At 36.2% G+C, this 21827-nt stretch overlaps 1 protein-coding gene across 7 annotated transcripts; it reads right to left on the bottom strand.

Annotated features, from left to right (window-relative positions):
* Nucleotides 1–3886: 3886 nt before the first annotated feature.
* Nucleotides 3887–20858, bottom strand: LOC120005887. Of its 7 annotated transcripts, none has more exons than XM_038855765.1 (10): nucleotides 20651–20858; nucleotides 18504–19038; nucleotides 18064–18214; nucleotides 15565–15675; nucleotides 12815–13202; nucleotides 11432–11665; nucleotides 10536–10605; nucleotides 6052–6215; nucleotides 5320–5389; nucleotides 3887–4333 (listed from the first exon to the last, which is right to left on the bottom strand). In XM_038855765.1, the coding sequence occupies exons 1-10, from the start codon at nucleotides 20795–20797 to the stop codon at nucleotides 4188–4190; spliced, it is 2016 nt and encodes a 671-aa protein (XP_038711693.1). In that variant the 5' UTR covers nucleotides 20798–20858; the 3' UTR covers nucleotides 3887–4187. The 7 variants fall into 7 exon arrangements, with proteins under 7 accessions (XP_038711693.1, XP_038711695.1, XP_038711694.1 ...); XM_038855767.1 differs by having other exon boundaries at nucleotides 3887–4304; XM_038855766.1 differs by having other exon boundaries at nucleotides 5320–5386.
* Nucleotides 20859–21827: the final 969 nt, after the last annotated feature.

Below are 21827 nucleotides of genomic sequence, written 5' to 3'. Positions count from 1 at the left end.
TACCATAAAGAATTCGTATGAATCTTGTATTATTTTACAATGATGATATGAAGTACAGTATATAGTGATACAATTGCCTATAATTATGATGTACAATTGGAAACTAAATCAGCCTAATGAGGGAACTAAATCAAGAGAATCACGGTAATCACAATTATGAAAATATAGTTGACTATCCCTTGATTGGTGCTCTATCAACTAGTGTGTACATATCCTCAGTTGCTAATAGTACAGCTATAGTTGACTCATAGACGTCAGTAATATAGTTAGAATTAAGAAGACAAAAAAACTTACAATCATTCTCTTATTTTTCTACAACTAATGTGGATGAAGTGCTGGCATAGTTCATGAACAAAGTAAAAAACAAATTTTAGATTAAAGAAGCCGCTATGCAAAATATTAAGACATAAATTAGATAGTTAGCAGGCTCACATCTTGACTAAAGGATCGAAAGAGCAAGCACAAGCCATCACTTTACGGAATGGAAGAGATATTGGTGAAAAGGATGAAGTGCAAAAGGATGAAGAGGAAAACATTAAGAAAGCTAATGAGACAAAGTCCTTATGACAAATTCTTAACTCTTATACTCCTCCTATTCCTTTTCCTCAAAATTTCTAGATGTTTCAAAAAATTACACATTAATATTCATTTTACAGATGTGATAGAACAAATGCCAAGCTATGTGAAATTCATGAAGGAGATTTTGTCCAACAAGAGGAAATTAGGAGAATATAAGACTGTGAAGTTGATTGAAGAATGCACAGCCATTCTACAAAATAAAGTTACCCCAAAGCTAAAGGATATAGGGAGTTCTACTTCTTTTTTTTTTTTTGAAAGGCCACATGCCACACACACACTAAGTCATGCCCGAGAGACATGAAGGCCATCACAGCGGATGAAAAACTACCCAAATCCTAAACCCCCTGGTGAGAATAGAACCCTGGACTTCAAGGTCCTGGGCAGACAACCTAACCAACCAGACTATCTCCCATTCTCATATAGGGAGTTTTACTATTCCTTAAACAATTACGAATTTTTATTTTGAGAAAGTTTTGTGTGATTTAGGTGCATGTTTTAATGTGATGCATTTTTCTGTTTTAGGAAGCTAAGACTTGGGTAGCCAAAGTTATTGGAGATATGGGAATCGTTAATGGGCTAGGCCCAAATTAATGGCTCAGTATAAGAAGTACCTAATATGGGTATGTAATTTGATTAAACCCATAAGGTAGTTATTTATGATAAAGCTCAAATCTCTTAATTGGATTTGAATTGACCTTATCAATAAATAACAACTTAATCCTATTTCAAATATTAAATAGAATCTAAATACCAATTAAACTCTATCCTAAAAGGTCTCTATATTAGGACTGTTGGAGAGTTTTTGACGTACGCTTCTAAGAAGCACGTTAGCTGAAGAATTGGAGACTTCCAATTATTGAAATAGAGAGAACAAGCACTTTGTGAGAAGTGTGTTTATCAATCTAACCTGTTAAGTATGTTTATCAAGATAGAGAAAGGCAGAGAGCAATTGAGCAAAATTAAGTGGGTTTGAGCCTTTGGGTTTTGTAGATTTTGTAGAGAGAACAAAGTGGATTAGGCTTTGATCTTGTAATCTTAAGAGACCCCGAAGTTAAGTAGGTTTGGACCTTCATACTTTGGAGATTTTGCAAAGAGATCAAAGTGGATTTGTTGTTTTGGACTTTGGCCTTGTAGCTCTTTAAGGGTAAGTTTAATGAAGTTATAATAAAAGGGATTTGAAAAAATAATTGTTTAAGGGGGGTAAGATTGAAAAAATAATTGTTTAAGGGGGCAAGATTAAAAATGGTAGATTATAGGATATTTTTGAGAAATAAAGGGGCAAAATAGAAGATATTAGTACTAGTAGTGTATTTTAAAAAAAAAACAAAGGGGGGCAATTGTGCCCCCTTAGCCTAAGCATGCATCTGCCCCTAATTGTTATGGTTGCACTAATCACGCTACTACTATTGGCGTTATTGGTACTGACATGATTGTGAAAACATAATACTAATCACGTCCCTAGCAGTGGCTTGAAGTGCTACATTGGTAAAAAAATTGGAATGCATTATTATGTCGGTATATAATTATATAAAAAATGTTGTTTTTGTTAAAAAAAACTCCCTATTTGGTTGAAACCTATATGGATCAAAAATTGTCACCACGTTGGCCAAACACTTCCTTGAGCTACTAAGAGTTGTTTGGCTGGCTACTACTCCATGATTCGGCTACCCTAACCCTGAAAATAAAGACGATCATTGAGTCTGATGGTCGAAGGACGATCGCAGACATTCCAACACTCAAGTAAGTATTCAAGATTATCTCCAGTCAAATAATCACAAAATAGAGCTAGCTTAGCTTAACCTTACCTTTACCTTGGGTGTCCTTCATCCTTTTATAGTTAATGAATTTAATGCTCATTAGCATAGTCCGACTGATCAGTTGAGATTTGTAAATTAGTTACCTAATATGGCGGATAATCATACCCGGATATTATGGGGATCACTGATTATGACATGGTCAGCATGTTGACATTGCCCAATTGGGTCAAGCCACATGTCCTTACAACAAAGCAATAAATTTTCAACAGGTAGAAGATGATTGGCGATGGACGGTCTGCTTGTGGCAAATAGTTTCATGTGCTCATTAACTATCTGTATATGGATACAATAATGAAGTGTTGTGGAATGAACTACTGGGTGTGTGAAGCCCTTTTACCACTCCTTGGCTTCTCGTAGGGGACTTCAACAAAGTAGTTAATGTAGAAGATAGATGGGGATGTACAAGGAGGAGGAGTAGAGGGTATGTATCTATTTGGTGATTTTTATCTGAAATTGCGCAGTGATGGAGATACCACTAGTAGTGGTAGGTAGGCAGGAAGTTCACTTGGAGTAACAATTTTTCTATACACTCTTGTATATCTTTTTATGATTTCCTACGCAAAAATATTAATTTTTAATACATTTTGTGTGAGACTACCCTATGCTCAAACACGAAACTCAAATGAGTTTATAAGCAAACTTTGAGATGCGGAGCATCAAAATTTATTTTTCAGGTTAAGTCTGATCGTTCCAGTGGTTATTTGATAAATAAGGCCGTCCAAGAATGATCCTGAAAGACCTAGAACTTGTTAAGAAATTCATAAGTACCCTTGTCAATCCACTAGAAGCAAATTGGAGCAAACATGGAACTTGCCATGTCGGCAAGTGCGTTGGTCAAGTATGCTGACTTCCATGGATGATATGACTCATTTAATATCTTTTTCAATTATTCTGAATTCCGTGGGAGCTGAACCAAAATTGAAAGGAAGTTTGAAATTAAAAAGCAAGAATCATGGAAGTTGTTTATTCATAATAGGCAAAGGAAGGAGCTTGTGCGTAAAGGCTATAGAAGAGGTATTCTCATATTCATTATCCTCATTGTTGGAATCTGCAGAAACATTTGGAAATTGCGTCGGATTTTTTTGCTGCTTGTGTTTAATGTAATGCAGGTTTTGTGAAGTCTTTATGGAGCAGAGTTTGCTGGAGTAGGAAGAGCACTGTAGATCACATCTTTGAACCAAGCTTTGCGAGAACCAAAGTTGGTGGTGGATATGTAATTTGCTGGCTCAATGGCCCTGGTTTAGTTCCTGGATCAAACCCTGAACTCTATTAGATGTTTGATCAAATATTTTGGTTTTCATTCATAGCTAGGAGGGAAAGGAACCATGTAGCTGATTCATTAGCAAAGCAAGGTGTCCATAGGTCTTTAGATTTAATAGCCTTGTTTAAATAACTGCATATGCATTCTGATGAACTGTTTAGATTCCATGAAATGTATAGCCTGGAAAGAAGTCAGTCTCAAAACCTTCCAAAAGAACAAAGAGAATGTATTAACTGTTAACCTCGTCAAAAACGGACGGTTCACGTGACACATTTAGAACATCTGGTTCTCAATACTCTGCCAAAATTAAACAGTTTGATGTGACCAACCTCTGTTTTATCTGGATTGCTGGGTGGCACCCTTCGGCACCTTAGTAACATCTATCTTGTGTCTAATAAATAAAAAAAAAAAAAAATTATGATGCAGGGGTACGTTTGCCACATTAACTACTGAAATGATCGTTCACCTATATTATCACATAGCAATATATCCACAAAAAGAAGCTAAAGCTGACATGTCATGTTCTAGTCTTATGGGACAGGAGCCATACTCCGCATCTTGGCCAGCACCTGGGATGCAGCCGATTCTCTGGCCTTGCAAGGATCAGGAAGCACGCCACTCGCACATGAACATTTGAAATCTGCCCCCTGCAGTGTCACATTAGCCTGGAATCCACCTTCAACAGGGGAAAAAAAGGGGGCCTAAATTAGTGTTTAGGCAAAAAGTAAATGTATTTTGTACTTGAACTGCACATAGCAACATAGACTTTTCAATAACATAGTACAACATGAGATACACTATCCATAGATCTCCCTAATCTCCCTTGGATAAATAACTTTTATTTCCCAAAAGCAAAGACAATATATTTCAAATTCCAGGGGAAATAGAAAAAAAAAATCCCGGAATCAAGAATAAATATATCAAGGCACATGTTAGAGTCGTTGGCTTTTGAAATGCTCTTTGTTTTGGTCCCTATTGCAAACGCAATTTTCACATTGCACAATCAAAGAAGAGATCAACAATCCACATTTCTGAATAACATATCAGGCAAAGGGTTCAGCCGGCAACCTCTTTTTCAATGAGGTGACTTACCTGGCGTTTACTACACAAAGAGTCTTAATAAAGGAAAAAGTTGTCAAATGGCAGACCATGGAAAAAAAAAATATGATCAAGGAAAACCTCATAAAATTGTTGTGACATTAAAAAAACATCTTGAACTTTCCGAAATCCCTAGGTTCAAATAACATTCTAAATCTGCAATAGGAAATGAAGAATGTCAGATAATGGCAGGCACATTTGAGATTTAAAGCTATAAATGATGACTGGTGGTGATCATAGTGACCCGAATTGGCCTTTCCAACCATAAAAACAGAAATGGCTAAACATTCAGTAGTCTAACAATAAATACTGGAAATTTATAAAAAAAATTCTTGCTTTTTCATTTAGGAAAAAAGGTACACACTCCCGTGCATAAGGCTCCAGCACTAGGCGAGGTCGTAGATGGGTAAGATGTACACAGATCCCCATCCCCATATAATAAATGAAGAGACTATTTTCAGGAATTGAACCTATGACCTTTTTAGGTTGCAACCTTGCAACTCTACCATTGAACCACATACTCGCTTGTGCCTTTTCATTTAGAAATTGAATGTAAAATCTTACCATGTGAAGCTGAGACGTGATACGAGGGTAACATCCAATTGTTCTCGTAACATATACCATCCAGTTCCTGCTGAAAAGAACAATAATAGGTATGAAAAAGGTACATTAACTATAAACCACAAAATAATCACACACAAAGGGGTATGTTGAGAAAATTCATCTCCTAAATGAGATGAAGCTCGTCAGACCACCAAACAAAGGCTTTCTTACTGAAAGTTCGTATCTGAGAGATCACTAACTGCAGGCAATTAACCTAGCAGATTTCATGCTGAGATTTGGAAAAAAGGAGAATTGAATAGTTTAAGCTCCCATCCACATCCACTCTCTCTTGTGCAACTGTGTGTGCACATGCATGTGCCCTTTCTCAACAAATGTCAAATGTCAAGACACTAGAACACTATGACAAATAACCACCTTGTCAGAACGCTAGCAGATGTATGATGACAAACAAAAAGAGTTGCATTTTCATCATCATAAAAAAGTGATAAAGCCACCACAGATTACACTGTTTAGGCTACATTCAGAGTATAATTCAGCCAGGGACAAGTACCACACCATTAAATAGCACAATTAAAATTCACAATTGATGTGAACATGTATCTTGCTAAAAAACTCTAAGGACAACAGACAACTTCAAATCACATGGAACCAATGTGATAATTCCAAGGATTCAAATGCCGTTAAAAAATCTGTAAGTATCCAGATATTAAGAAACCAATGGCAGAAACTCGCCTGACATGGACTTTGCACATTCAGCACGGCCTCTGATAACCTCTTCCTCTTGAGATGGTGAGAGCGATCATCAAGACACTTCTCTTGGTTAACACTTCTGAGGCATGCATCATTACAACCTTCTATAATAGAATCTATTTTCAATGCCAAATCATCTTCACCACCTGCAAAACATTGCACAGAAGGATAAAAAGAGGAAAAAGGATGAATCCAAGCTAGCTTCAATATTTAAGATTAGGTGGTGGAATTTGAAAGGTGAGAAGTATGTAGCCTGTGTAGAGGAATTACTTAAGTAAACTAATGAGACTTAAGTTGGGGATGAAAACTTCATGTGGAGAAGGATGCCGCTTTGTGTCAAGAAAACAGCTAAAGCTATACTGAAGAGTCTAAGGTCAAGTATACAAAAGAAAGGAAACATGGCAGTAGAACAAAACTGGTAATGTAACTGCTAAAATAAACTGGAAATGCCATAGAAAGCTATATGAAGTAAAGATGAGCATAGACCCATGAGATTCGGTGAGTCATCCAATGGGGGTCATGGAAGAGACTTAGGAGAACTCTGTGTTTCTCTTGAAAATTGGAAAACTAGGTACGGAAGACATATACGTACATATAAGGACGGCCGGAGTTAAGGAAGCTCTTAAGAAGATGAAAGAGAATAAGGCAGTCAAACCTAATAAAATCCCTATTGAAGTGTAGAAATCATAGTTACCAGGAACGCTCATACCCCCTCGTCCCCCGAACTGAGACGCACGTCCCAGAACGGGGTACAGTAGCGACCTGGGTCGGTCGGGAAAGTGATCTAGGACACCCAAATGAGTGTCCCAAAAATCTGTGAAGAGAATGGGATTTTTTAAATTTAATACAACAATTTGTGATACTTATCTTTTAAACAGAGCAGCTCTTCCTCGAAGTTTAATGGTGCTGCAATTTCTCTTTGGATGATTGTCGGTCGTTAATGGCTTTGCTCGAATTTCAAACACTTGTTTGTCGAATGTCGACGTTGGTGGTATACTGAGAAACCCACCTAGCCCGAGTACACCCAATAACCTCTCAAAGACTCAGACTGAGCATCAAGGAGAAAGCAAACTTCCTCTTCGAAACCGGCACAGATGGCTTCAAGTAGATTTCTGGTTTTTATCGTCTGTCTGTTCTTCTTCAGTTTTGCTCAGACGCCGTCAAGATTGATAAAAAGATAATGTTCGGAGAAGTGGGCTAGGTGTCAATTGTTTGCTTGGCCTAGACCAAACATTCCAAACGAAGCATTTTGATCTTTACAAAAATGAATTGTTTTAATATTAATCATTCAAATATCATATTTTTATTTTATTTATTAGATCATTCCAATACCAACAATACATGTATATCTTGACTTCTTGCCCCTTGATAGGATTGGACCAAAGTCTTGGTGGATTGAAATTTTCAACGGAAGATGAAAAGTTAGTGTTTAAGATATGTTGGGAATAGAGAGATAAGTGCGGCTAATATTCAATGGTGATCCGAACAACTATTCAAACCGTACCACGTTCCCAACTAGCATACCAATTAAGTATACCCCCAGTGTACCACAAATTAATCAAGTGACGTACTCTGTACCCGTACCACGACCCGAAGCGTACCCAATTCCTCGTAACTATGGTAGAAATGTATGGGGGAACATAGTATGGTAACTAATCTCATAAAGCCATTCGTACGAATCCATAAAATGTCTTATGAACCCATAAAAAGTCTTATAAACGGAAAAGAAGCACCATAATGCCTATATATAAGAACAAATACTACACCAAAAGTTGCAACAACTGCAGAGGAGCCAGGCTTATGAAGCATAAAATGAACTTTCGAAAAGAGTTAAAGGAGACTGAGATAGCGACAATGTTACCAGACAACCAATTTGGTAGCATACCAAGAGGATCAACAATGGAGACTATTTCCCCACTAAGAATACTTGTAGTTAAATAGAGATGAGGAAAGAAACCCATTTAGAAAAGGCCTATGATGGCCCAGGGCAGGGAGATAATGCGGGAATCATATAAAAGAGTACTAATAACATGATGAAAGAATAATTAGTTCTTATATACACAAGCAAAAGTAATACCCAAAGTAGCAACAACTACAAAGGAATCAAGATTATGAAGCATGCAATAAAACTTTGGAACAAAGTGTTGAACGAGATTGAGATCATTAACCATCCAATCACGTTTCATGCATTGACAATCTAGAATAGGGGCTACGTCCATGCTAAGAATACTTAAGAGAAAACATATAGAGAATGAAGTACACCATAAAAGGCATCTATGAGTAATAGCTAATGCTAGCACAAGAGGATCTACAAAAGAATTTCCTATCACAATAGATACACATCAAGGACCGATGTTGGATCCTTTTTTTTTTTTTTTTGCTTTAGTGATGGATGACCTTACAAGAGATCAAGGATGAGCTCTCTAGCCTGTATGTTGTTTGCAAATAATATTTTATTAGTTGATAGAGTCATGCCCATACACGCTCAGCACCCAAGGCCCAACCGACACCCACCCACCCATATGGGCCGGCTGTACCCAAGGCCTCCCAGCCCATACTAGAAAACCTTGGGTACTAAGGGAGGCCCATACCTCCCCCTATAAACAACATCTTAGCTCCCATATCTTTCGATGTGGGACAATCCTATCAATACCCTCCCCTTCAAGACCAACGCCCACGTTGGTCGAGCACCATGGCCGACCACTCCGGCAGGCGCACCCCCGTTGGTCGAGCATGGCCGGCCACTCCGCAGGCACGGTCCCAAGTTGAAGGCACAACAGGATCATGCTTCGATACCATTGATAGAGTCATGCCCATACACGCTCAGCACCCAAGGCCCAACCGACACCCACCCATATGGGCCGGCTATACCCAAGGCCTCCCAGCCCATACTAGAAAACCTTGGGTACTAAGGGAGGCCCATACCTCCCCCTATAACAACATCTTAGCTCCCATATCTTTCGATGTGGGACAATCCTATCATTAGTTGATGGGAGTCATGAGTTAGTTTGAAGTTGGAAACACGGACACAAGCGTTGGAATCTAAGCGGTTTAGAATAAGTAGGTTTTAAACATAATATATAGTAAATTTAGCTAAAGGAGGAGAGGAAATGGGGAACCAATTAAAATAGATGGTAAAGAAGTTAAAAAAAAGTGGGATCGTTAAGTCTTGGTTCCATAATTCAGCACTAAGGTATTTATGAAAGAAAATTCTTTTGGAAGAATTACAGTTTTAGAGACAACTCTTGCAATCTGCCTCGACTGGAGGGTTACAATTTGATTTCATTTCTAGAGGAGAGACCAAAGAGCATTTAGACTTTAGAGACACATTCAGACTTTAGAGACTCTTGGTTTGGTGGATTTTTCCCTCGAAAGGGGTGATTTTACATGGTCATATTTCAGAAAGATGCCTTTTTTATTTAGGTTAATGGATTTCTGATTTCAGCAGATTAGGTGGACCTTTACTTGGGTATTTCGCTGAAATTGTTGCTGTGCCCAATTTCTGTCCACATCACATATGCTGAAGATTGGTAATATAAAGTAGCATGCAACAACTTTCATATTTGAAAAGTGGTGGCTGAAGTAGGAACAAGGGGTGGAATGACGGTGATGTCAATGATTTCGCTAGCATTGTTATTACGGAGAAATCAAGGAAAATCAAAAGGAACTTTCAAAATGGAAAAAGACTCCACGGAATCCTTCAGGTGTAATATTAGAACATTTTAAAAGGACTGATAGTTGAGGGAAAACAGTAATTGGAAGGAAACATGACCCAAAATGGGAATGATGGGGTGAGAGATGAAGGTTGAAGGACAATCTGGTCAGCCTTCTGAAGAAAGAAGGGGGGTTACTTGGAGAAAAAGATCGAAGGCGTTATGGCTGGAGGAAGAGGACAGAAATATTTCTCTTCCATAGTACAGCTAGCTTTCATTGATAATTTGATCACAGAGACAAGATTACGAAACATGGAATTCGGGATGACAATCATAGTGAGGTTGAGGAAATCATCACTTGTTTTTCAATAAAAAGCTGCTAAAAGAATCATACTCGTTGAGACCAAATTTGGATGGAATTGAGTTTGATACCATTGAGGAAGAAGATAGGAGGGGGTTAGGGAGACCCTTTGATGAACAAGAAATAAAGTAAACTTTCGGTTGGTGAAGGGATAAAGCCGTTTGGCTCGATGGTGCGTTGGCTCAATGGCCATTTTCAAGGAGTATTGGGATGTTATTAAAATTGATATCAATCAAATATTTTGCATAGTACAACAGTACATGGAAATTTGAGAACTATTTGAATGCCATATTGCAACGTTCGTAGCAATCATTCATAAAATGAAAGTACATAGGAGGTATATAGTATATACGGTATAAAGGCCTTTAAAATGAAATAGGATATGAAGATATGTGGATAAAGATCATAAAAAGAACGATAAAAAGTACAAATAGACTGACATAAATTCATACCAGTTAGAATTGTCTGAATATCCTTATCACATCGAGCGATCTCATCTTCTATATTTCGTAGCTGAAGTGACTGCAGATGCAAGACACAATGTGAAACTTTCCAAAGTTGTAAAGAACAAATAAAATAAGGCATGCTACAGCACCAAATAGCTGGAAGAAAATAAAATAGAGACAGATAATAAATTGATTAGGGTTTTTGATGAATGGGCCGGCCCTTTATTCAGCTGAACCTATCCACAGGTTTCAAGTTTGATAGAGTCCCTACTGCAGGAGTTCATTGGCTTAAAATATTGATATTCCATAAGAGCTTAATGGTAGAGTAAATGAAATTACCGAGCAAAAAGAACCAACTTTGACATTCATTTCAGTTGTACAACACCAAGGGCTTCAAAAGGGCTACCAAAAACACACATCCATGCACAAAAGGAACCAGATAACACAAATCACTCAGTTTAACAACCCACAGTGCCAAATTATTCAACTTATCTGAACTTCTGAACCAAGTTATTCAACTTATCAAACTAGAAGCCCAGATTGCACAAGCACTTGGGTAGAAATATTAGGAAATTGACCATAAATCAGAGGAAGTTACATGCAGAGAGAACTCTAGTTAGAGTTCAAGCCGAATTTCAGTTGAGTTCTTGCAGCTTGTTCATGATGTCAATATAACTCACTACATAAATATCGTGTGCACAAACACTAACTATTACGTGTCTTAAATTGATATAACCTATTTAGTAGGTTCCATACAACTACCTGAAAATGCATGTGTGGGTTCCATCTCTTTTCTCATCTACAGGTGAAATTCAGTCAAAATAGACTCTTACAAATGCATGCAATTGGCAGTAAAAATTATCGCATTTATCGTAAATGATTCAAAGGAAAGTAAATCATACCAGTCTATCCCTTTTTTGATGAAGAACTTTCAATGCGGTTTGTGAAAGTAATTTTTCCTTTGAAGCTATGGCATTCTGTAACTTTTCAAAGGTTTTAGCATTGGACTCATGAGCAACCAGTGCATGATCACCTACTTGATCAGACGAACTATGAGTGCCGTTCTTGTCTCCATAGGCAACAAGTTTACCACCATCAGTAATACGTCGTGTTACTTTTGAATCAACCTTCATGACCTGAATGGCCAGCAATATGCTCACATGATATATAAATACATAAAAGAAAAGTACAGAAGAAACTTTAATTTTAGAGAGGCTGCACAGGAACTCACTTTCAAGGAGTTGTTAGCTCAAGCTATCCACACATAACTTTAAGATATATCCACGAGAAGTCTAATTTCTAAAATTTTAGGGGTGAATTTATCAGTTTAAAACTGATTGTCAACAAAACATCCAGGAATCTACATAATAGTCCAACCTGATGTAAGAAACAGATAATTTTAAGCAGAAAACCTGTCAAATATAAAAACTTCCGAAAACCTTAGCATCATAAAATGGTGACATAGCAATTACTGTTCTGTTCTCTCGCCCGCATGCAGACTCTCCCCAACAAGGAAAAAATCCTTGAATGATTAAATTCAAGCGCGCATGAAATTGTTATTGCTCACTTATATCAATTACAAGACCATACAAGGAGATCATCTATAAAATGACCATATTGTTTTACTCAATGCAACTGCAAACAAAGCTCATAACCGGATGGCAACGGATGGGGTATCCCCTTACCCACCTCCATACCCATTTTATCATACTCCTACCATAGCCAAGTGTTACAAAATAATCCTCCATTTATCCATTGGGTATATGATTACCTACATCCACCTCCACAAAATTAGTTCAAGTAGTGGATAGGTTTGATTTCATATGACTTTTGTGTTCGTCATATTTTAAGCTTTCTCTGAAACATTATTATCTTATTTGTTATGACTGCCCATGCCCACTATCTTCTATAACTATGCACAGAGTTGTCGGTTAGCGGCCAATGGAAATATGAAGAATAATATGCTAAGGTGCATTCATTACGATCAGTAATTTAATACGGCCAATAACTCGGTAACTTTCAACTGCTGACCCATAAAGTAGATTGGAAAGCAATGCACCATCTGCTACTTCTCATAAAGTCGCTCGCATTTCAAAAATCAAATTCCAATAGAGTAGAGTTCCTTGTCTAATTAACAGCAAGATTCCTTCATTTTATAATTACTTAATATAGCATAGAGAAAACAAATGAACAGCAGTTTTGGACCTAGATATCATTAGTTGAGGACAGACACAATGCTCAACAGAAAAAGATGCTGCAGGTAAGACTAAGAAATGAACCTTAACCTTATCATGACTTGAGGCATTTAAATCACTCTTGGTACAGGGAACAATCAGTTCCCGGTAATTGTTTGGTTGTACTTCAGTAGCAATATTCACGCATCTGTCATTGCTTAGGTAATCATGTTCCACTTTATATGCAAACAAATCAGGTCCCATGCTGTATTGGTCATTGCAACCATCAGACAGAACTTTAACGCAGCTTGAATTATCGCCGGCATTCTTGGGTGATTTGAAATTGGAGCCATCGGTCTTGCTGCCGACACACCTAACTGTGCCATTACTTAGTTTAGATCTGTCAAAATGTTCATCGGGTTTTTCTGTATTCACAGAGCACACATTTATGGTTCCAGATCCTGGCAATTGATTTTGCGAACTGTTTGAAGACACTTCCCTGTAGAGAGAGGTGTGAAAAAGGGGTAGAACAAAAACAAAGAAAAGAAGCAATGCAAATTCTGTGAACCATCATTGGCAGACCATAAGTGGCAGTTGCACGATGCAGATGACATAAAGTAATGAAGAAAACCACAAAATTTTGGTTCCTCAAAATGAAACTAAACCCGAAGCCATTTCTCCAAGTTGACCTCAACAAACCCAAGATGTTGCAATTTGCAACCATTAAAGAGCTTCAGTTATAAACCATAACTGCACTACTTAACGGAAAATAAATCACCTTAAAGATAGCATGTTTATCCTACACAAGTTCATTAATCTCTATAGAAAGCAAGATTCGAGAACAAATTGTTCGTTTGAATGATGCAAGTAGAAGCAGTTTCAATTGTTAAAGCTGAATTAAATGATTTAACTGCATGTGACAACATGACATTTGTGTCATATCAACTATACTTTCAGGAATTTTAGGTGACTACATGCAGGAAACAACTCCAGTGAATACAGATGGTGCAATATCCTCAGGTAACAATAAACCACATTTGTCATAATCACTATGAAAGCAGTATTCCCAAACATTTTGGGTGAGTATATGAGTCCATAAGAAAACTTGGTTAGACTCCACTTTGATGATTCTCTATGGGCCTTCCTTCACATCTAAACTAGCTCTCAACTATCCAATAGTCTCCATGTACAAACAAACAATAGTTTTCATAGTAGTCTAATGGTTTCACTATATGTGCATGGGCACACACTCAAGCCAGAGCATGTGACACAGAAAACAAAACATCAAAAAAAAAAATTTTAAAAACTTAGTCATGTTTTACATACTTACAGAGTCCTTTCTAGATAGGTATATTTCATAATTTTTACGTTTTCTTAAGTTAATTATTAAGTCTGTTTTATTATGTTTACTTTAAATTTTTAGAACTAGGGGCATTGTTGAAATTTCCAGCTTTGCCGGTTTTTCAAAATTATTAGGAAAATGAAGTCTTTTGTTATGTTATTCTGATAAGTCCAGTCCTAGTCAGAGTTGGACTCGTGTTAGTGTCCATTTAGCAATTCTAGCATCTTTAGGAGGAAAGGCCTTAGTGGAGTACAAGTGTTAAATGAGTATATACAAATATATGAACATAAACTCTTATATCTTCTATCTTTCTTTTCCATAATACTGCCACTTTCGTCGATATGTTCGTGGCAATTTCAAGCCTTCAACTTCTTGCTTTTGCAGCACTGAATAATCCTACAACTCAAAGTTAAGCCTAATAGCCAAAATCTTCAATTTCTCCAACATTCCAATTCTCGGGTTAGTGTTCACAGCGCTAGAGAAAGTTCCAAATTTTTTCACTTCTCTCCGCATTTCATCACTCATCAACAAACAGAAACCATAATCTTTAAATATATTTTTCCCTCCAAAGCACCAAATTTAACACTCAAAAACCCAAAAGAACGCCAGAAATAACTGCTTACAAATATTCATTGTCTTATGCCGGCATGGGATGATAGACAAACTATCAAAATAATTTTGCACTCGAAATAATCAATTCCATCTTATTTCAGCACGCTAAAGAAAGCCAGAAAATCACATGAGCCTTGGTCGGCTAAAGTCACTCTGAGGACAAACCAAATCTGAAGGCACTTCCTGATGGATTATTCAATGATAATGGCCAGATTATCAAAGTCTTATGCTTTGATCATTTTTGCGAAATTAGAAACCCATTGAAGGTTTCTACTCCAAATTATTGTAACTTCACCTAAATAATTTCCATTGCCAGTTAACAAGAGTTTTGCAGGTTCTTCCACTCTTTATAGGAGTATTCTTTTTGTGAATCTTTAATATAACAATGCTTCAATTTAAAAACAAGCAATATCTGGTTATTGCCTGCATGTTTAATGATTTTGGGTAGGCTAAGCTATTTGGGAACTAGATACCTAAAAATTGCTTTTAAATGACATGTTACATCAATTATATTTACTTCACCTAAAAAAGCACTAGAAACTTCACTAATTCATTACCTACTATTTCTCAACATTTATCAATCAAATGTATTGAACATTCAAACATGTCCACAATCAAACAGCATAGCGCAGAATTCGAGACCAATGATCCCGTAAAATTTAACATAGGTGCAGCTCCATGGGAAGATATAATTGAACAGCAAAAAAATTTTAAAAAAATGACGAAACAGCGGAAGGAACCTTACGTAATATGCAAGGGAGAAGTGAACTCAACCTAGCATCCAAAATTTGAAAATACAAAAATACTCTTAGCATAGAGAAAATATAAGTTCAGAAATTCTGGGAGCCACCAAGTTACCTTCATATTGTTAAGCACACAAATGATAACTCGTAAAAATCGTACGAACCTAGAAGGCCAGTCTGACAATATCCCAGCATAAGGAAGCAGATGGAAGTACTCAACAACCTTCGTAACCTCCCATGCACCAGAATCCCTTCTAAACAAAGGGCCCTGCAAGCTATACCAATAACATTGGAGAAGTATCTACATCATTATTGAGGTAATTGTGGTCCAAAATGTGCAATGTTTGTCTGAAAATGCAATTAATCAAAGTTTCTATCAAAGTTTCTAACAAAGTTTGCATTCTGCCTTTCTATAACCACAACTGGTTATGACAAATGACGTCAATTTCACTTAATGCAAAACAACAGGTTCAACAATCAATCAAATGAAGTTTCTTAACTATGCCATCCATTTTCTTTCACCCATCTTAACATTCATGCATTATTCTTATTCATATAATCATATCATATTCAAATATAGACAAGTAAACGTAAGCCACGAAACAAAGTATCAAAAATCAAGGTTCGACTGTCGACCGGCCCTCAATTTGGTCTGGTCTATGAATTGGGAACCCCTTTTTTAGAGAACCAGCTGATTCCCTGTTAAACAGGTTGGTTCATTTGAATAAATTAAGAAAACTTATGAAAAATTTGTCATGGCAGGGTTCGAACTCAGAACCTCTTAGCCTTAAGGCGAACCAACTAAGCTATGAGACAGACTTAGTTAGTTTAAAGTAAAATTTTAATTGAATATATGTTATTTTATAAAAGTACTCTTACACATTATAATGTACATATTGTAGATATATACTGAATATGTGTGTGTGTGTACGTTGAATTACAGCTATACTGTACACACATATACAACTTGCATGCAACGAACAATAGAAAGTTTGTATTAATATTGTTGTTCAAGTATTAATCATATTATTGTGAGTATTATGAAGTATGAAAATTTATTAATTATTATTTATATTTAATAAATAATATATTATATTGAACCGGTTTGCTTCCAATCCAACCTCGGTGGAACCATTGAAGCATGAACCAATAAATTTTTCGGTCCCATGGCTGGTTTGGCTTTTCCAACCTTGCCAAAAATGTCCTAAAAGATATCTTGACAAAAAATTTAAAAATAAATAAATAAATAAGCCACTTGTACAAATATTCATCTCCTTCCAGAGATGATTCAAAAATAAACCTCTAGTAAACTAGTACTGATACAGGAAAACTATTGGATGAAGAATAGGATATCTAGGTCAACATCTGCTTGTTCCAATTACTAGCAATCATTTCCATCATTCAAATCTTTATCACTATGTTCAGTGACATTAGCATTAAAGAAGCAACTAAACCCGAGTATACATTGTACAACAATGAAGTCCAAAAGAAGGGAACATCAGAGTTCTGCTGACCAGCATAAATGAACGGAAAAAAAAGTACCAGTTCATAGGATCACAATAAAACAATAGCAATTGATGTAAGACTAATCATTCTTTTGTATCTTACTAAGAAAACAAGAAAAAATATGAAACAAGTTGATGCTTCAAGAACACGTTAATGACCAAGTTATATTAGTTTCAGCTATCTCAGTTTTCATCCACAACTTTATGGCAAATAATAACAAATCATGTCAAGTAGTAAGATCATTTGGTATCACCAATACCAATAGACCCTTCCATTTGACAAATTTAAAAGGCTGATAAGTAACGCTAGAGAACAAGATTTTGCCTATCCATGACTTTAAGAAGGGTCACCAGCTAGCAAATAGATTTCCCTTTCATATAAAGGGAAGTCCGTTGCAAAAAGACTTGAATTACTCTGGAGTTTGGAGAGATTTAGGTGAATGCCATAACGCACATAGCAAAGAGGCTGTTTTCATGGTTTGTATCTTTTAGAAGAATCAGGGTTTATTTTTCGTTTTTCAATATGGGTATTGATGTAATGACATTCGTTACCATATAACCTATATAATTGAAAGTGGCTGAGAAAGAGGAAATAAATTTATTTAGAAACCCTTCTCTTTCTTATTTTTTTATTACCTGTTATGTTCATATAATGACCTTTCTCATATTTACTCTGTTTACATGTCTAATATTCATTTATATGATCTCACAGCTAGGATTATAAACAGCCAGTTAATCTCCATATTTGATTATCAACTTCCTCTTTTGCTTCTATCATTTTCGATCAGCCTTCTTCAAAGTTATAGTGATTAGGTTCAATTGTACTAAAGTCAGTATAGTGGGCATGTGAATTTATGAAATAACGTTAAAGGTGGCAGTTCAGTGGTTGGCAGCACCACCTTGAAGGTTCCTATGATAGTTGGGTACTGCAGATAAAAGTTCAGTGAAGCATGAGAATGGTCACTATAAACTACATAGTTTGGGTTTGGTTTGGTTTGGTATTAAACATGAAAAACTGATCCAGGAAAACTAAAGTAATTAACCCAACTGTAAGAAATGCATTCTTTACACCAGACAAGACAATTAGTGTCCAAGCTTAAGCCAAATATTGAAGGGTAACAATAGTACCGAGAGAGAAGATTATGATTAGAAGCAAACCTGTTAACAGCATCTTCAACAGGTACTGAACAAACACTATCATTGCCTTGTGGATTACACTCCATTATATAAAAGCGAGCAGCTGTTTTTTCTTTACTCAGGGAATACACAACATGGCTTTCCAGAATCGTAAGATAGCTCTGATCAATGCCTGTTCAACACATAAATATCACTATCAATTATTAGCACTCCCCCGAAAAAAACAAAAAAATAGGTGACATGTAATAATTAGTTTGAAACTTCTCCCCTGAAAAATTGAAATGGCAATTTAACAGAGAATAAATGAGCCGTGCTTCCATTGGAAGCAGTGGAAAACTCTACCAATAACCTTCACAGCTTCTTTATTAATTTAACTTAGTTTGTGTAGGTTGCAAATGGAATGATATCCTTTGAAGCCAACTTGCTCAAATGGATCTTCATATATTATAAAAATATGATACCTGCTTCTTCCTTGACAGCTGAAAAAGCAAGTTGCTGAAAGCAAGGTTCATCAATAGCCGTATTGTCTCTCAAAGTTCTTCTGATAGATCTTTTATTCTTATTTATTTGCTTTCCTTCCATTGTGCGCTCCACATTGGTATCCCCGGTATCCACATCTTTTTCAATCACTGACCAAACACCCTTGGTGATGGAACCAACTTGTAAAAAGCAATTCTCCTTTCTCGAGTCTACTAAAAGAACTGTAACTTTAGAAACTGGCCAGCTCTCTATGTTTGGACTATCCTTCAATGCATCCAAACTTGCAGATATATCACATGCATTCATGATCATGTATTCTGTCAATGACAGCTCTGTTTTCAAATCATACAATTCAGTATCATTAGACTTTTGCATGAGCTTCATATGCGCTAACAGAGAAGGCTTCATATCCACAACAAACTTGCTAAATGAGGGAAAATCCAGAAATTCCATTTTCTCAGGCTGAGGATGTTGTTTCCTGTGGTAGTAGTTGTATAGTATGACGACTGCATGAATCTAAAGGAAAACAATGGTAAACGAAAAAACAAATTAAATCGACGGGTAACTAAAATGGTCATTCCAAGAGGACAAGAAATAAATCGGTGATAGCTATCCATAGAAGAAAGCATTTACTACTATATGAGCACCTTTTTGTACATAAATCTGGCCCATACAGACACAATTTGATCAACCAATTTGTTAAACTGTTAGACCAGTGTGTATTTTCCATAGATAGCGGAGCCCAACTCTAATAGACCAGAAGATCCAAACACCGCAAAGATCTGTTTAGGTTCTCCTTCCCAAAAAGAAAATATTTGCAGAACCTTGAGTTGACTTATACATGAAGGCACTTGGACTTAATTGTGTTCACCTATAGAAATCACCATTATATTTTTTAAGTTCAAAATTAGGGGATATCACATCGTGCTTAATAATTTATAATTTCATTCCCTTTGGAAAATTTGACATTATATTATTTCAAGAATTCTACAAAAACTAAATCATAGATTTCATTACAATTTACACTAAATAAGTACACAGCCCATTACTTTAATATTGAAATTAGTCACTAATCAGAACATTTACAGTAGATTCGAGCACCAAGCATTCAGCAACAAACTAGGCCACTTTTGCCTCTCTAGAGTAGAAACTGATTATAATACAGAATCCTCAGCTCAAGGGAAGAACATTATCTTTAAATTAGTTGGACCTACAAAACTGTTGATATATATTTTAACATGCTTAGTTATGCAAGCTATATGCAGCAACTATGCCATATGAAGTCATTCAAAGACTCGTTGGCTCAATGTTTAGAACTGCTTCTCTTACTTTTTCACATAATTAAAATCACAAGAGTTTTGCTGAATGATTAGAATGGAAATGGTAACAAACATTCTGACACAGATCAAATGTCAAATTATAGCTGGTTTAAATTCGAAATGTTAAACATACATTGTTGAAAAATGAAACAAGATAATGAAAATTTTGTAGATGACAATATTATTATTAATTTTATCCAGTCAACCTAAGTGGCAATGCTTCCTTAGAGGGGGTGAAATTGCACATAAAGCACTCATATTATTCATTACTCTTTCCCCTTTTTGATGTCCAAATTTTACTAAGCACAAATAGCCAGGGGAAAATTTATTCATAAAGCCTGCTTAATTTACACATACACAGAAAACAAATTTTTTGCTCACAACTACACCATTTACACACATATATGAAAATCTGCCTTCGTGAAAAGTAGAAAAGAAATCAGAATTGTTCAAAGAGACTGCAATAACATGGCCACAATGTAAACGCACTCAAAACAAAGCCTTGTCCGCATCATAAAATTCACGATAAAAGCCCATTGCATCATCCATCCAACAAATCCATGCAAGACAAAGGAATAGAAAGCTCGCTTGATCCACGATGAAAAGACATCATAAAACAAAAGAGTTATATGCATCTCAACTATTTCTAGTGACCACAGTAGAATTATAAATGTGATGGACAAGACGCACAGGTAAATTGATGAAGGGAATAAAAATTCAAGATAGAGATACAGTAACATGTCAAATGGTTGGGTAAAAGAAAATGGAATTTTTGGCTGTAAGTTCAGGTAAAATAGAGGGAAAAACACCTGTTTTGCAACTAATTCCTGTTGAGATAATGGTGGCGGATCCCGCTTAGACGATTTTGTTGATGGTAACAGTGGTTGAACCAAATATTCTATCAATGTAAAAACAGCATCCTCCATTGGACAAACATCATACCTCGTCATGGCCATTTTAGTTGCTCAAAACCCATATCAATGTTAACTTGCTATTCCTGTAGCAGCATATAAAATAATTAGGGTTATTAACACCTTGATTTATCACATAGGAAAGCCTGCTGTAGAGAAATCTAAAGGGTTTTTAAAACTCAAGTTATTGCATGTCATTAAAAGTTAACTATATATAGCTTTGCACATTAAATTACCAATACATCAGACTCACAAATGGAAACATTCAAAAACAAGGTTACCTGATGAGCCGATAGAATGCTTCTGGAAAACTTTACAAGCAGTAGGCCCATCTTTAAAAGAAATAAAAAATAAATCAGCCTTACCTACTACCGAGATTACAAACTCTTGGAACAAAGTTTTCTTGCGTATAAACTAAACATCTGTATATTCGTCTGCAGACGCTCAACCCAGAATGTGAACAAGCGATTTAATTTTTCCCATTAAAGAAAACCGACAATAAAGAATTACCTAAACGAAATCAAGCATAGACAATGACGATCCAGCAAACAAAGAGTTCTAAATAGCGTCAGTTTAACAGAAGAGCCAGAGCCCTAAACGAAGTCATTAAAAAACGCATCTTATCAAAATTGAAAAGCATAAAACCCTAACCAGAATGCATTGACACTCAAAGGGGGAGATTAGGGTTTTCTTTACGAAAAAAATAAGAACAAGTGGTGCCAGTAATTACGAGTGTGAAACGAAAAAAATAATACCATTGATACTTACTGATTGCCCCACACTGGTCCTCCACAGACGCAGCTCTCTCTCTCTTTCTTTTCCTCTCCCCTCGTAGAGAATTCCAAAGGTGTAAAAAAGGATGCTAAAAACTTATTTTACCATGAGTGTTAAAATGGAATCATCATCAATCTATATCTATATATCTATATATAAACGTATAACTGATGATCCACAAGACTTCTCCTTAATTCATGATGCCACGTGGACGTCTTTATAAAAAAGCCTACATAGACAAAATAAAATTTTAGAGTATATTAGAAAACTTTAAGACCCACAACCACACACATAAATATAT

This window comes from Tripterygium wilfordii, chromosome 9 (assembly GCF_013401445.1).
Source record: "Tripterygium wilfordii isolate XIE 37 chromosome 9, ASM1340144v1, whole genome shotgun sequence".
Taxonomy (NCBI): Eukaryota; Viridiplantae; Streptophyta; class Magnoliopsida; order Celastrales; family Celastraceae; genus Tripterygium; species Tripterygium wilfordii.
The sequence above is the reverse complement of the archived record's forward strand: the minus strand, read 5'-3'. Positions and strand labels throughout refer to the sequence as shown.